The sequence below is a fragment of the Schistocerca serialis genome, chromosome 9 (assembly GCF_023864345.2).
Source record: "Schistocerca serialis cubense isolate TAMUIC-IGC-003099 chromosome 9, iqSchSeri2.2, whole genome shotgun sequence".
Lineage (NCBI taxonomy): Eukaryota > Metazoa > Arthropoda > Insecta > Orthoptera > Acrididae > Schistocerca > Schistocerca serialis.
Genome location: NC_064646.1, coordinates 435,367,095 through 435,383,281, shown reverse-complemented (window position 1 = coordinate 435,383,281; position 16,187 = coordinate 435,367,095). Strand labels below are relative to the sequence as shown.

The 16,187-nt window shown below is 39.7% G+C and overlaps 1 protein-coding gene across 3 annotated transcripts in view; it reads right to left on the bottom strand.

Annotated features, from left to right (window-relative positions):
• Window positions 1–16,169, bottom strand: part of LOC126418580 (ubiquitin-conjugating enzyme E2 L3) — a 29,983-nt gene extending 13,814 nt beyond the window's left edge. Inside the window, exons 1-4 of one of the 3 annotated variants that reach the window (XR_007575870.1) lie at window positions 15,925–16,169; window positions 15,514–15,609; window positions 15,248–15,434; window positions 12,120–12,300 (exon numbers count right to left, since the gene is read on the bottom strand). Coding sequence is in view for 2 of the 3 variants with exons in the window: in XM_050085397.1 (XP_049941354.1) it covers window positions 15,248–15,434; window positions 15,514–15,609; window positions 15,925–15,951 (310 nt within the window). In the remaining variant the exon portion in view is untranslated. Of the gene's footprint in view, window positions 1–12,119; window positions 12,301–15,247; window positions 15,435–15,513; window positions 15,610–15,751; window positions 15,771–15,924 lie in introns of those variants that run through there. The other 2 variants (XM_050085397.1, XM_050085398.1) reach the window with 2 other exon arrangements.
• Between the last annotated feature and the right edge of the window lie 18 nt (window positions 16,170–16,187).

Genomic DNA, 16,187 nt, shown 5'->3' with positions numbered 1-16,187 from the left:
CCTTGCCCCCTAACCACCCTCTGTTGACTTTTCAGAATTTCTTACGCTCGAACCTTGCCTCACCATCATTCCCCAAAACCCTCAACATGCAAACTAACCTTACATCTGCATAAATAACTGCAGTCACCATCTAAAAGCTGATCCTGACCTTATAATCCTACTTATGCACAAAGGCTCCACCATCCATTGTTTTGAACCGCAAGTATTACCTGGCGGAAGGACTGTCAGCTGTGAGATACTTCACTGACAAACCTTGCCACAGTGACCCCATTCCAGTAATCCATCAGGATCTCAAGTCACTACTCAAAATTCTTAGGCCCATCTCAGAACCTCTCCCCCGAGCCCATCTCTCTACTCACCCCTACGATTCCCCACACTCCTACCTTCTACATGCTTCCTAAGACCATAAACCTAACCACCCAGGGTGCCCCACTGTGGACAGTTAATGTGTCCCCACTAACAGAATGGCTGCTCTCATAGACCAACACCTTCAACGTATTACCCGGAACCTACCCTCCTATATAAAAGATACCAACCATTTCCTCCATCGACTCTCCACAGTTCCTATCCCTTTACCACATAGTGCCCTGCTCGTCAATATTAATGCCACCTCCCTGCGCACTAACATTCTTGATACCCATTGCCTTACCACTATTGAACACTAACTTTCCCAATGCCTGACATATTCCAAACCAACAACCTTCTTCCTAGTGACCAACTACATCGTCATCCACAATTACTTCTCCTTTGGAGGCATTACCTACAAACAAACCCGGGGTACAGCTATAAGCACCCGCATGGCACCATCCTATGCCAACCTATTCATGGGCCACCTAGAGGAGTAATTCCCAACAACCCAACATCCTGAACTCCTCACCTGGTTCAGATTCACTGATGACATCTTTGCCATCTGGATCAAAGGTGAGGACACTTTATCCACATTCCTCCAGAACCTCAACAACTGCTCCCCCATTTGCTTCACCTGGTCCTACTCAACCCAACAAGCCACCTTCCTAGATGTTGAACTCCACCTCAAAGATTGCTACATCAGTACCTCTGTACATATCAAACCTACTAACCACCAACAACACCTCCACTTCAACAGCTGCCACCCATTTCATACCAAGAGGTCCCTTCTGTAGAGCCTAGCCACCTGTGGTCATCGCATCTGCAGTGATGAGCAGTCCCTCTCGGAATATACCGAGGGTCTCACTGAAGCCTTCACTGACCGCAATTATCCTCCCAAACTTATACAAAAACAAATCTCCCATACTTTACCTTTCCATGATATGTTCCAGCACATCTGTAACAATATGTACACAATTAAATGATACAGATATTATCCAAATCTATGAAAGTATTGTGCAATACTGTAACTTCATACACTCATCAACTAACGTTTGGGGAGCAAAGATAGCACTGCTATCTTATCACATGTGCAGGAAAAGGTCCTGAATTGTACATGGTCCTTTTCATTCTGGTGACAACTCAGTTGACAGATTGAGCGTCACACACATTTTCACCTGCCACAACATACAACTCTTATACAAAATCTCAGCAGTAGTTGGAACCCAACTTTGAACCTTCAAGTTGTGGTACCCGAGGTAAGCAAGATTCCAGTGACAATAAAACGAAGGGACAAAGGATGTGATGAAGTGGTGGCATGTTGGTGGATGCACTTTGTGCACCTGCTGGTACCTATGCAGTTGCGAACCCTTAACAACAATTATGCTAGTTCTGGAACAACTCTCTGCTTGATGTGAAACTGCTACCTACTCTCCACATTCAGACAGTGCTATGATAAATATCTGAACTAGTGTCTACAAATTAACTCTTAGCTGAAAAGCTGTTTACCTCCCTAAACGTAAAGCAAATGAATTGTAATGCCCTGCTCCTTAGTTCATGCTAGTGCTATCGTGAAGCTTGATGGACCCTGTCCCTTTGTGACAATAGAAAAAACAGCTCTGTAAAAGAAAGTAAACAGAGAATTTACTCAGCTGTAGCAACAAATTAGCTATGACCATACATTTGGGGAGAGAGATTGATGATGCTCTTATTCCCAAGTTTTTATATACTTTTTCTGACTTATTTACATACCAGTTGCATAAATGTATGTTGAACTTGCAACAACAAGAAGGATACAAACAAAATTGGCAGGTGACTTCAGCTCATAAGAAGGGTACAAAACTGGACCAGCAAAATTACAGACTGATATCCTTAACATTAGTTTGCTGCAGAATTCTTGAACATATTCAGAGTTTAAATATAATAACATTCCTTGAAACGGAAAAGCTTATGTATGCAAATCAGTAGGTATTTAGATAGCGTCAGTCATGTGAAACTCTGCTTGCCGTTTTCTCCACTTGACATCTTGTGCACCACTGATGAAGGGCAGAAGGCAGATTCCATATTCCTAGATTTTCGGCAGGTGTTTCACACAGTGCTCCACTGCAGACTGTTGAAAGGTTGAGCCTATGGATTAGGTTCCCAGAATCTTAAGTAGCTCAAAGACTTCTTATGTAATAGAACCCATATGTTGTCATCGATGGTGAGTGTTCGCCAGAGACAAGTATATTGCCAGGTGCACCCCAGGGAAGTGTGGCAGGACCACTCTTATTCCCTACATACAAAAATGATCGCTCAGACCAAGTGAGCAGCAATCTGCAGCTATTTGCCGATGAGGCTGCGGTGCACAGGAAGGTGTCATCGCTGACACTGTATGAGGATACAAGATGACTTGGGCAAAATTTATAGTTTTGTGATGAATGAAAGCTTGCTCTAAACACAGAAAAATGCTATTTAATGCAGATGAATAGGAACAACAATACTGTGCTGTTCAAATAGAGCACCGCTAGTGTGCGGCTTGTCACAACCACCATCCGTTAAATATCTAGGTGCAGTGTTGCAGAGTGACTTGAAATGTAACAAGCTCATAAGAGCGGTGGCATAGGAAAGGTGAATGATGACTTTAGTTTATTGGGAAAATTTGGGAAAGTGCAGTTCAACTATAAAGAAGATTATGTATAAAACACTAGTATGAGCCATTCTGGTATCCACACCAAGTTGGATTAACAGAAAACGTCGAAGAAATTCGCTAGGTTTCTTACAAGTATGTTCGATCAACGTGTGCTTACTACAGAGCTCCATGAACTCAAACGGGAAACCCTGGAGGGAAGACAATGTTCTTTTTTCAAAACATTGAGAAAATTTACAGAGAGAGTATTTGAAGCTTAGTGAAGAAAGATTCCACAGCTTGTGGAATTTCAAACATTCGCGAGTGGCACGATAAACTCTTACTGTTATCAATAATTATAGGCTTAAACTTAAATGCGCTCATTTAAAATTTTTGAGAATAGCACACCCACCCTCTTTCAAAACAATTGTTCTCTAATGTCTTTGCACAATTATGTGAAAAATAGATTATTTTTGGACATTTACAAAACTATATGTTTGTAAGTTACTGGTGCCAATGTTTTGGATACATAACTTATTTCATAGCAAACCAGCATTTATGGTTCACAGTTATTGTGAAAGAATACATCACCCCTGCATTTCATTGTATATCAAAACAAATAAACGTGGATTTTCGAGGATTTTCAGAAGCTATGTTTGTCCTCTGTATAATCTACACGTAATCTGTACTAAATCAGTGTTTCTGATTTAGTTGCCGTAGAAGATATTCTACCTAACTTTTGTGGTTCATCTAGTTTTTCCTGAAAGAGGAGTAGCCCTGTATATTATCAGCACTTATTGTAAATTAACTCTGTTTTTGAGATTGCTAAAAACTATAACTAACCTCAAAACATTTTAGGAAACAAGTAATTTTTACCACAGGTTTTTGTGTTGCCTTAACAGAAATCTCATTTTGTGTATTCGCTTCAATTCCGATAGGTAATTTAGCAACTTTTTAGTTCAACAGATTAAAAGATAATCAGCAGGCTTAATATAAAGTTATTTGTTCACTACCCTGTAATACATTACACCAACCAAACAAAAGGCAGCCCCACTGTGAATGATATTCTCGAAGATGGGATGAGTTGGTTGACTCTCTTAAGCAGGTGGAAATCTCCCTGACTCCTGTCAAATGATTAGCAGCTGCTGCAACTCCTGAGAGTCATATACCTGTGGCACCAGTACCAAAGTTACCTCAAGTACTACCCTCTACTGAGGACACTTTCTCCTCTGCAGAAAGTACAGGATCTGTCATTACTCATCCACTTCTCTGTGAGTGGTGTGTAAATGGTAGATCTAGGTGTCCTGTAGAGGGTGGACAGGGACCTGGGAGGACTCAAGATGTTGTACCAACTCCCCTAACCAACTAGTTTAAGGTCCTGTCTCTCACTGAAACTGAGCCACTGATATTCTCTTCATCTGTTTTGGTGAAATCTGTTTTGTCTAGTATCAAAAGGAAGCAAATGCGAAGGGGTAGGGGTTTATTAATCGTCAGCAGTTCACACACACACACACACACACACACACACACACACACACACACACCAAATGACCCCTTCCCGAAATGGCATCAAGAGACAGGAAAGGACACCAGATGCATTCAGCTTGTATGACCAGAGTCCCAATCAACATCTTGAAGAGGTCACTCAAGCAGCCATAACAGAGTGCAACCAACTGCAATATGTGATGCATGTTGGCACATAAAATGCCTATGGGCTTGGCTCCAAGGCCATCCTTGGGTCATTATAGTGACTGGCAGAAAAGGTTGAGAAGACCAGCCTTGTGCATGGAGTTTCAATGAAGCTCACACAATTTGCAGCACTGTCCCCAGAACTGATCATGCCACTTGGTTCGAAGTCACGTGGAAGGACTGAACCAGAGGCTTCGAAGGTTCTGTGACAAGCTAGGCTGCAACTTCCTGGACTTGCGCCATAGGGCTCACAACTGTATGAGTCCTCTAAATGGTTGTATGCACTAAACATCAGAGGTTGCAAGTCAGGTAGCGGTCTGTGTGGGGGGTGCACACAAGAGCTTTTTTTAAGTAACAACAGCTATAGGAAACCCAAAAGTATCAGTGTAAGATCGAAAGAAATGCCTTCCACAGGCGAGAGTACTGAAATCCTAATGGTTAACTCCTGAAGTGTTCAAAACAAAGTGCTGGAGTCTGAAGCACTCATGAAAAGCAGTGAAGTTCACATAACACTATGTACAGGTAGCTGGTTGAAACCTGAAGTTGATGGCAGTGAGATTTTTGGGGTAAATTTAAGTGTACATTGAAAGAAAATGCAAATGGGAAATGGAGATAGTGTATTTGTCGCAGTAGACAAGAAACTCATATCCACCATTCCCGTGAGACTGTTTGGGCAAGATTCAGTATCTGGGATGGGCATAAAATGGTAACTGGATCCTCCCATTGTGAACCACTCTTCTCCTGGTGAAACCAAAAATGTTAGAGAAAACCTCAGTTCACTTGTATGTATGTTCTACAATCATACTGTAATCATCTGTGGAGACTAATCATCCAACAATTAATTGAGAAAATTACAGTTTTATTTGTGGTGGCGTGATAAGACATCGTGTGAAACAGTACTGAATGCCTTCTTTGAAAACTACTCTGAACAGATAGTTAGGAGCTCTACTCATGATGGAAATATATTGGATCTAATGGCATACCTGACGTCCTTGAGGATGGTATCAGTGAACTGGTATCAGTGAACATGACACAGTTGTGGTAACAATGATTACCAATATACAAAGGTCAACTAAAACAAACAGGAAGATATATATGTTCAGCAAATTAAATAAAAAATCGGTAGTGTCATATCACAATGAGGAACTTGAAAATTTCAGCACATGGCAGGAGCATGTAGAGGAACTATGGGACAAGTTTAAAATAATAGTTGACCACATACTGTATAGGTATGCTGTACACAGCAGAACAGTTCGTAACAGGAGGGAACCTCCATGAGATAGCCACAGCATAGAAAATTATAAAAAAACAGATTACTGCATAGTAGGTGTAAAAGCATAGGGCTACAAATACAGAGGTGCTGAATGAAACGAGTCTGGCTGTCTAGAGAGCAATGCATGATGCCTTCAATGACTACCATAGCAGAATACTGTCAAATGATCTTTCACAAAACCCAAAGAAATTCTGGTCATATGTGAAGGCTGTTAGTGGCATCAAAGGCAGTATCCAGTTCCTGGCAAATGTGACAGGAACTGAAACTGAGAGTAGCAAAGCAAAAGCTGAAATCAATAAAATTGAACAAATTTCCTGGGCCTGATGGAATTCCTGTCAGATTCTATGCTGAGTGTACTTCTGGGACCACAGTGGTTGTAAGAAGTTTTGTCATTGTCAAATTACTGATATGCCATACTATAGAAATAATTGAAAAACTTTCCATAGAGCCATCCACACAAACCCTGAAGCACAAGTTGTTAACAACTGTTATAGGCAGTAACCGAAAGTTATGGTGACAGAGTAACTGGTTTGTACACCAAATGACATAACAATATTTTTGTTTCAATTGCAGGAGAAACAGTAAGTATTTAATGCAACAACAACCACCGCCTTAACGTCCTATAGTCAAGTTGCCATAAGAGGGTCAGTGACAAAAAGGGCTGGACACAACAGCTTCACGCACCCGTCTCAACCAATCATGTAATGCAATTCAAGTAATATTTTCCTCTGCAGCAGTTGCACTGCGTGGGTCAAAGCCAACAATCACGCTGCTAGCTGCTCGTCTTCTTGCACAGACTTTGCTACAGGTGCTAGTGCACAATCACACAGAACTTTCAGAGAAAAATAATTTGTTTGCAGGGGGCAAATAAGCACACACATTTAATAAATCCAGAATGAATTTTCACTCAGAAGTGGAGCGTGCACTGATTTGAAAGGTCTTGGCAGATTAAAACTTTGTGCTGGATCAAAACTCGGACCTGGAAAACCTGCTCATGACAGATGTTACCAGCAAACACTTTGAGATTATCCCAGATTCGAGTCTCAATCTGGCAAATAGATTTAATCTGCCAGAAAATTTCACATGATAAATCATTTAAATCTGAGTTTTCGTTTTCTAATTTTGTCACACATGGTACCTCTGGTAACGCTATACATACTGTAGGATTGCGGATGCATGTAAACAGAAAATAATGAGAAATAAAACACACATCATTCAAACTAACATACTTCAACTGCACTGTAGATCGGTCTTTCACCACAACCGAAATTTCATTTTCACACATTTGTTGGCTTTGTCAATTCTCAGCCAAAATGGACACATGAGAAAGCTAAAGTAACTTACGTATTCTCAGCTGTTAGTGCCTAATCAGTGACAAATGAATAGGGGAAAACAATACTTTATACTGGTTACAAAGAGTCAGTTACCAAGAATAAATCAGATTCCATAATTCTGGAGGAAGACCATTGTTTTGACTTTATATTTACGAATTTTAGAAACAGGCGAAGTGAAAATATTTAAAAAAGTGCAAATTTTGTAATGTGAATTTGTTAAGGTTGTAAAGTGCTCCACTTGAAACTTTAGACTTTTCCATGCCATCCATAGTTCAATTAACTTGACATACAAAAATCTAGTTTCAAGTAGAGTGTAACACAACCATGGGCACACAGAAGAATCTGATTCCACTGTCTCCTTTGACCCACGAGGTCACCAATGTGGCGGAAATGACCATTTTCAACATTTCCAATATGGTGCCTATGATGTCATTACATGATAAACAACAACAAAACACGAAAATACATATAAAACCAACACACACATCTCTCTCCAAAAATATATACAAACTAACGAGACCAGCCCGGGAACTTGGGGATTTTTGGGTGGGGACAAACTAAATATAAACACATACAGACACACACCACGATCCCAACCACACAAAACGATGACATAAAAACACAAAATTCCCAAGTTCCGCTACACTTACAATATCGACAGGCATCGGTCACTTCCCTTCACCTACATAACTCGGGTCGACCGAAGCGTCCGATCCCATCCGTCGGCTTTGACCCATGACGTAAGGCTGTTGTGGTGTATGACATCACGGAATTTAGTTTGTGAGAGTGGCGTGTTTGTAGTTGTCGTTTTGATGTGATCGGTGGTGCTCTCAGGTGGTGTGTTTGGTGATGTTTTTGGTTTAGTTTGCGAGTGTGTGTGTGGCATCGTGTGTGAATTTTGGTAAATTGCTTTTTTTTTTGTGTCTTTGGTAGGTATGGATATGACTGACAGAGTCAACAGTTTTCAGTTGTCGGCTGTGATGAGGGACAGTGCGTTGTCTCTAATAAAATTTCTTCAACTATTCGGATTTTTGGATGAAGTCGTGAAGTGTTCAGTATGTCGTGAATAAATGAGGCTTACTTAAAGTTCCGGCGTCTCACACCATGGACGGCTGTATGTCGTAAGGATAACAGGTCAATGAAAGCGTTCGATCCCAATGTGTGGCTGTGAATGTTGGTACTGGTATCAGGAGAGCTTTTTGAGCTATATAGGTCAAGGGAAGTGTTAGGTCCTAATTTATGGGATCGGGAGCTGCTGTTGAGCTATATAGGTCAAGGGAAGTGTCCGATTCCAGATGATATTGTGTTTAGTGGTATTTCGGGAGTTTTGTGATGTCAGTTTTTTTGTCGTTTTGCGTGGTTTTGTATGAGGGCGGATGTCTAAATTTGTTTATATTTAGTTTGTCCCCACCCAAAAGCCCCCTATTACCGGCGCTTGTCCCGTTAGTGTCATTAGGCTTTTTGTGGAACGTGTGTGTGTGTGTGTGTGTGTGTGTGTGTGTGTGTGTGTGTGTGTGTGTGTGTGTGTGTGTTTTTCGATGTATTTTCGTCCTCATAATGTGTACGTAACGACTTTATATGCGCCATTAGAGGTGGGCCAAACGGTTATTCTGGAGTAACCGTTATCACAGTTCCAGTTATTCTTTGATAACCGTTATTGTTAACGGTTACTAATAACTGCCAAGTTATTTTTCGCTAGCGAATACTGAATACTCCGAGGGGCTACAGTTAAATAACGACATAGTTGGAATCCATCAGTTTAGTTATCAGTATAACTGCGAGTAGTGTGAAATGGTAGGAATGTCATATGAATCGTGTCATAACCTTAGCTTATTAACTCCGGGTACATTTTAGTCGATGTTAGAACGATTATTAGTGTTTCATATTATATGTTTGTAGGTTATCGATCGCTATTAGAAATATTATCTTCGCAGTTGCAGCAGAAAGTACGCGGAACTTCGCCACAGCACTGTTTAAGTAAAATGTTAACAACATGCGTTTTTAAGTATGAAGTAATATGTAAACTGAGTACTGTAGGTTAAATTCGAAGCTTAATTTCTTGTGCTGCTCACATAATAGAATAAAGTGTACAGCCTTGTAATACAACAAAAAATCTACGTAATGTGACAGATTCGTTTACTCCTGTGCTGTAAAAGGTAGTCCTATTGGGGAAAGTGTGAGTACGCTAATCCAAGTTTTATGTGAGATTTGGAAACTGCTCGATTTCTCCAGCTACAGCATGTTTATAACATATGAAGACATGCAGATCGAAGAGGTTGACAGTGTTACATTTCTGGGACTACAACTCGATAATAAATTACATTGGGAAGGGCATACCACATTTTTTTCACTCTATTATTTCATAAGGGAGCATATTTTGTGTAATTCATCAAACATAGCAAAAGTTTTTCGCATGTAAAAGTGTGTAATGAAAATCGTTTGTGGTATAAATTCAAGAACATCATGTAGGAACCTGTTCAAGGAACTTTGTATTCTGACCACTGCTTCCTAGAATATTTATTCTTTAATGAAATTTGTTACAAGTATTTCCAACCAATAGCTCAATACATAATATCAGTACTAGAAATAGGAACAGCAATCTACGCAAACACCTAAAATCACTTACCTTGGTCCAAAAGGGGTCCAATATTCAGGAACATGCATTTTCAATAAACTGCCAGCAAGTAAGCAACCATTAAAAACTTGGTTTCAGATAAAGCACAGATTACAGTGTGTTCGAAAGACTTTCTGATGCAGAAGTGTCTGACTCCACCCATTATCAATATGCCGGAAATGGCTATTTTAAGTGTATCTATGACGTCACTACATACACATGGCAACAAACATGAAGATACATATAAATAATACATAGGTAAACCTCAGGTGATGATACAAAAACATCAACACGTACAACTATGAAAATGGGAATCGGTTATTTCCGGTGACCTATATAGGTCCACCACAGCTACTGATGCCAAAAAACCAACACCCACAACTGCGAAAAATAAAACCACAATCCCAAAAGTCCACAAATTAATCGTCCCTACATAAATTAAATCACATTCAATACTCCATAAATACACAAAACATCACAGCTAGGAAAAAAAAAAAAAAAAAAAAAAAAAAAAAAAAAAAAAAAAAAAAAAAAAAAAAAAAAAAAAAAAAACCACCACCAAATTAATTACCACCAGCAAATTCCGGCACTGTAAACTAGATCGGCCAGTCCCCCCCCCCCCCACAAAAAAAAACAGTTCATAAACATCGTGCCGTAATGACATTCACACACCACAACACCTTTTTATGTTGAAGCAGATGGGTGGAATCGGACGCTTCCATTGACCCCTCCTTCTACTCTGTAGATGAATATCGTAACAGAGACTGATAGACCAGCTTAGGTAAAAATTCTGCTATATTTCAGTTTTGACAGCACTTGGTTGCAACAGTCAAGATTGGGTATTCTGTGTATGATAAATTTATTAAAAGTGCGTAACTGTGTTTTATTCTGACAGTGCATCAATTCTGTAAATATTAGCAGTTACTGCAATATATTCACATATTTTGACAATCTCCTGACAAATGATGAGGATAATAATTATTATATTCAACTGTATTATGTTATACTTTCTGACATGTTATTTGTCATTCACGATGGCCAACGGCTGTTTCCGGAGAAGTACGTAAATATTTGTTCGCTCCAGTAACTATCGTCTCTGAAATATCACTGGGGTCTAAGACTGGAGTCACTGTGTCAGGAACACAGACACACAGTTATTCTGTTACCAACTTCCAGGTTACCTGTAATGGTAGCCCGGTAACTGCCAGAGCGCGAGAACTGTGAGCCAATAACGATAACTGCCAGAGGAAAATACCGATCTCTCACAGTTATTTCCATAGTCGCTCGAATTCCTTATGGTACCTCTCTTTATACTACCCATCCAAGCTAAATTGACATATGAGACGGTGGCTTAAGGGAACGACTGTACTTGTTAATGCCTGTACTGCAGCTCCTATCAGCCACCGCTCGGACATTAACTTTATTTAATTGTTTGTGCTAAAAGTAACGAAGAAACACGAAATAGTACACAGTTCTTATCAACAGATAGCGCGCAGTCTCACAGTTATTCCCATGGTCTATAGAATGCCTTCCAAATGGTCTACCCCTACTTAGTTCCTGGGCAGATCTCCGATGAATTGACGGGAAAGCGTAGTACGATCTTGGGTCAACAGATGGCGTGAGGCACTGTTGACATTAGACAGTTACTGAAATAACTGCCTGTATCAGAGGTACGGTTATCGCAGTAACCGTTACTGCTCAGTAACCGGTTATTTCTATCAGTTACGTTATTTTTTGCCACCTCTATGCACCATATTGGAATCGTGGTTTATGGTCGTTTCCGCCATATTTGTGACGTCATGGGTCAAAGCAGACGGGCGGGATCAGAGGCTTCCGTATCTCCCATAACTCAACCGCAATTGTCGATACCACAAAATAAAAACTACTCCAAAAATTATAATCACACCGCAACTATCAATTCCACAAAACCAACACCTAAAACAACAAAAATTGGAATCTGACACTTTCCTTGACCTATATGGGTGAACAACAGCTCACCATACCAAAACACACATAGCTATGACGACAAATTGCAATCGGTCACTTCCCATGACCTATGCAGCTCAAATACAACCGATGATACTAAAAAAATTGAAATCTAGTACTTCCCCCTAAGATACATAAATCAACCACAAGTGCCAATACCAAAACATCAACCACCAACACATGCAGTAAATAACACCGACCCAACAACACACAGAAATCTCACCGATCATCATAACACGCGAACAATAGACCCAAAAAACGACTACTTACCATAAAAAAGTTCCGGCGCTACACACTAACCCCCAACTTGCATATTCTGCTTGCATACGCCGCATTTCACTATCTCCGTCACAAGCCCAAAAAGTTGCAGAAACTTAATGACGGACAAACATGTCGTCCCCCATTACAGCCCGCGGACGCGCTCTATTACACTTAGAAGTCATATCCATACCTAACGAAAGAAGCCACAAATTGAATTAAACGACTTACTGTGTGACAAACAGCAAACCAATTAACAACACACGACACCACAATAACAAACACAACGGAAACTTAATTCTTAACTCACTGAAACTAACGTCCGTTCTTCTATAACAGTCAAGACCAACAAATGCACACTTCAAGCACCGACACCCAAATGAACCCAATACATCACCAGAGAACGCCACCAACTGTAACAAGACGACATCTACAAACACAACACACCCATAAACTAAACTAACATCCTTACGTCACACGTCAAAGCTGACGGGTGGACTCAGACACTTCCGTTGACCCCACAACCACTAATAATTCCAGGTTACACAATTTGTCATTTCACTGAACATTTTCATTTCACCCACTACGCAAAAGTCAAAATTATGATCTTTCTCTAAAACTGTGGGTCTTCAACAACTGATTCCATGTAACCAGTATGAAGTATGGCTTTTCTTCTTTCATTTACTACGGTTTAAAGAAACACAGATTATCAATTATTCTAGGCTTCTTGTGTGTCCACACAAGACGACTTCCTGTGAGAAAATTTCAAAACATCAGAAAATAATATTGCGCACCGCGGCTGTAACTAATCATCGGGGGATTAACAGCAATTGGCCTTGGCAATGTGTACCACTATCATGAAAAGAACAAACCACTCTACTGAGTTGACACATATATTATTACACAAAAAAAATTTCAGAAGTAAAGTTATAGTTTAAAAACTGTATCTTGTTAAGTGCAGCCACATGTCCACAATCATCAAGCATGAACACACAAAAATATGAAAGAACATTTTGGATCACAAGAAAAATTAATTTGAGAAAAAAATATAAAATTATGAAACAGAATGTCTGACCAGAACTTTACTTACTACTGTCAATGAGCTAAAATACAAGAAACTTCCTGGGTACAAGAAGGAATAAATTGGGTAAGGTTAGAAAGGAAGGGCAGGCCACTCAGACCTTAGAACAAGAGGACCCACATGTTGCAAGGACAAGTGGAAAATAATGATAGAGTGGACCTGGGGGGTGTGGGGGAGGGGGAGTGAGAGGGGTGGGAAGACAGAGGAAAGGAAAAGGGAAACATGAAAAAGAGAGTGTACAGAAAAATGGAGGGATTATACTTTAACAATATTTAGAATAGTCATCAGCAAGTGAGACCGAGTGTGGATGGAAGACAAACTCGTTTGATACACTATGTATCCAGTTGGTACACATGTTCAACAGCATGACACCTTGCTACACAACATGGGCCATTTGGATCCTCCCATCTGACAGTAGCTTAGAGGAACTCCATAGACGAAACTTGGATTGCAAAACATCTTCTCAGTCTCACCTGCCCCCTCTCTTTTCTTAGTTCTTAACTACACTACTCGTTTCTTGTCTTCTTACCCTTTCTTTACTTCTCATGCAGTCATCTCTGTTCTGATGCTAGTGCAGTGCTTACCAATGTATTATCTTTGACCTCCTACTCCCTCTCATGCATCCCCTCCATCTTTGGCTACACTTGTCCTCGGAACATGGGAGTCCCTCTCTTGCTGGATACTGAGTGACATGTCCTGCCCATCTACTCCTCTCCAATCCATCCCCTGTCCTCCCCAAGGGAGGAACTAGTAGTTCTGAAAACTGGGATAATTTCTTGTACTTTTGTGTGTCCCTATCAGTTGTACTCAGAATTTTGACTTGCCTCTGGAAGGTGAGCATTGGCTAACCATTTTCTCTCTTAATTTTACTAATAATTTTTCACAGATATCCATAATTAATTCTGATGGTAATCTTTCTCCAGCTGAGAAGAGTAAAAACATCCTGAGTATTCTTGAAGTTACACAGCATGAACTGTTGGCCAACTGGCACATATTATTCATGCCCAAAATTTATCCCACTAGTTCATACTGACTTATAATAGTCTATGAAGTATGAAAGCTGCAGTTTCATGCATTTGCAACTTAAATGTGCCTCAATGGTGCATCTATCACACTTCTCTACAATTCATGCTAACTAAGTAAAAAAAAAGCCAATGACATGTCACTGTAGCACCATTCATCCGCTTTTCATCTCTTACAAGTCAACAGTCCATGCACAGACACCAAAATATTGTAATTTAGGAATGTAATCACTCCTATTTTACATACTAAAGGCTTGCACCGATTCATCTTCAAGATAATATATTTGTAGAAATTTTCTCTAATAAGTGTCCTACGAAAAAGTGCCAGAAACTGAAATGCGAGTAATCGAAGGAGTAAAGTTAACTATACACCAAGTTTTACCTTTTATCTCACCCCTTACTAAAACTGAAGTCCTTAATTCCCCACTCCCACCCCCTTTTTTTCCAGTCATGCTACCTAGCATTACATTTACGCATAAATAAATCTGTGCTCATCAGAAATTCGATTTGACAAATGTTACTAGCGGTGCCCGGGAATTAATTGCAGTCTAGCTGCCAACCTGCTCTTAATATTTTCTAAATAGAGTTACAATAACTTACAGCTCACAGATTATAAAATACATGTCATTATCTTCCAACATATGTTGAGCATACACTTTCTGAATACGTGGCTACCTTAACTGGAAATCCTGACAGTGTATCAACTGTATACATAAAAATGACGAAGCATCACTACACATCCTAAATGTATACGGCAGCAAATTAACGCTACGATCTGAATAATGTTCTCATATTGCATATGGCATTCAAGCTATCGAAAATTTTAAATTTGTAAAAACATCGTGAACCGACAGAGGGCAGACTACGAATTTTGTACGGTAGAGGACTCCGTACAAAGAGGCTGTTAAACACGCACTTATTGCAACCCTTCTCCCATTATCACTATCACTGCTTTTAGATAGCAAGTTATCTGCCATAAGTCCCGCCGGATATTACAAAGAATTCTGTTTTATGAGAGCGTTGCCAATTCTAGTTACCTTGATCTGTTTTCGTTGCTGGTTTCCAGTTTTCAGCGCTGATGATCGGCAGACAGACTTGGCCCTTCTCATCAATGTTCGGATGATATATTTTGGTCTTGAAATTAATTTTTGGTGGTTTGAATGGGTATTCTGCAGGAAAATTTATTTCAATCCTAAACGCACCTTTATTATAAGGGGCATTATCCTAGAAACGGAAAATCGTGTGAGGAACAAAAATAAATAGTTACTGTAATAAATAAATTTACAAACGATAAAACAGTTACCGGCACTATAAGACCTTGCCATGTTAATATATTAGAGTCATCCACTTGGATTTCTCGGAAAGATTTCATGCCCGACGATCGGATGTCGCCGAGCTCCTAAAAAGTACAAAAGCATAATTGTATATAGCTATCCTCATGTAACATGCATATAATTGATTTTCCTGGCTGATACAAATCCAGCTCTGCATTGCAACTACTGAGAATAGTTCCGTGTCTAAACAAAATAACTAATTTATACCTATGGAATGTCATGCAGCTCTCAATGAAGATCAACACATTTCAACAGGCGAAAACAGATGAACAATTTGTATAACTATTTAATGCATGCTAATGAGATTCTATACAATCTTTTTTTATATAAATCATAGCCAGCAATTTATCTCGCAACACTCCTTAGAATTTGCTACTCACTTTCTGCAACCTCCTGGTCGCTGCCATCTTCCTTATTACCCAATATTCCAATAACCGGAAGCAAAAGCCTCGCTATTTGCCGTAAACTTATAATTCGTTGAATCTAATGCTGTGGCGGAATAAACACTAGCTTACAGAATTATTCGGATGAAACAGTTCCCAAGTTTTGACAAATGATAAATAATACATAAAATTCTAACAAAATGTAGAAGACCATCAGTTGAAATGAAATTCTACTCCTTCGCTATCTTTGGATTAGTCAG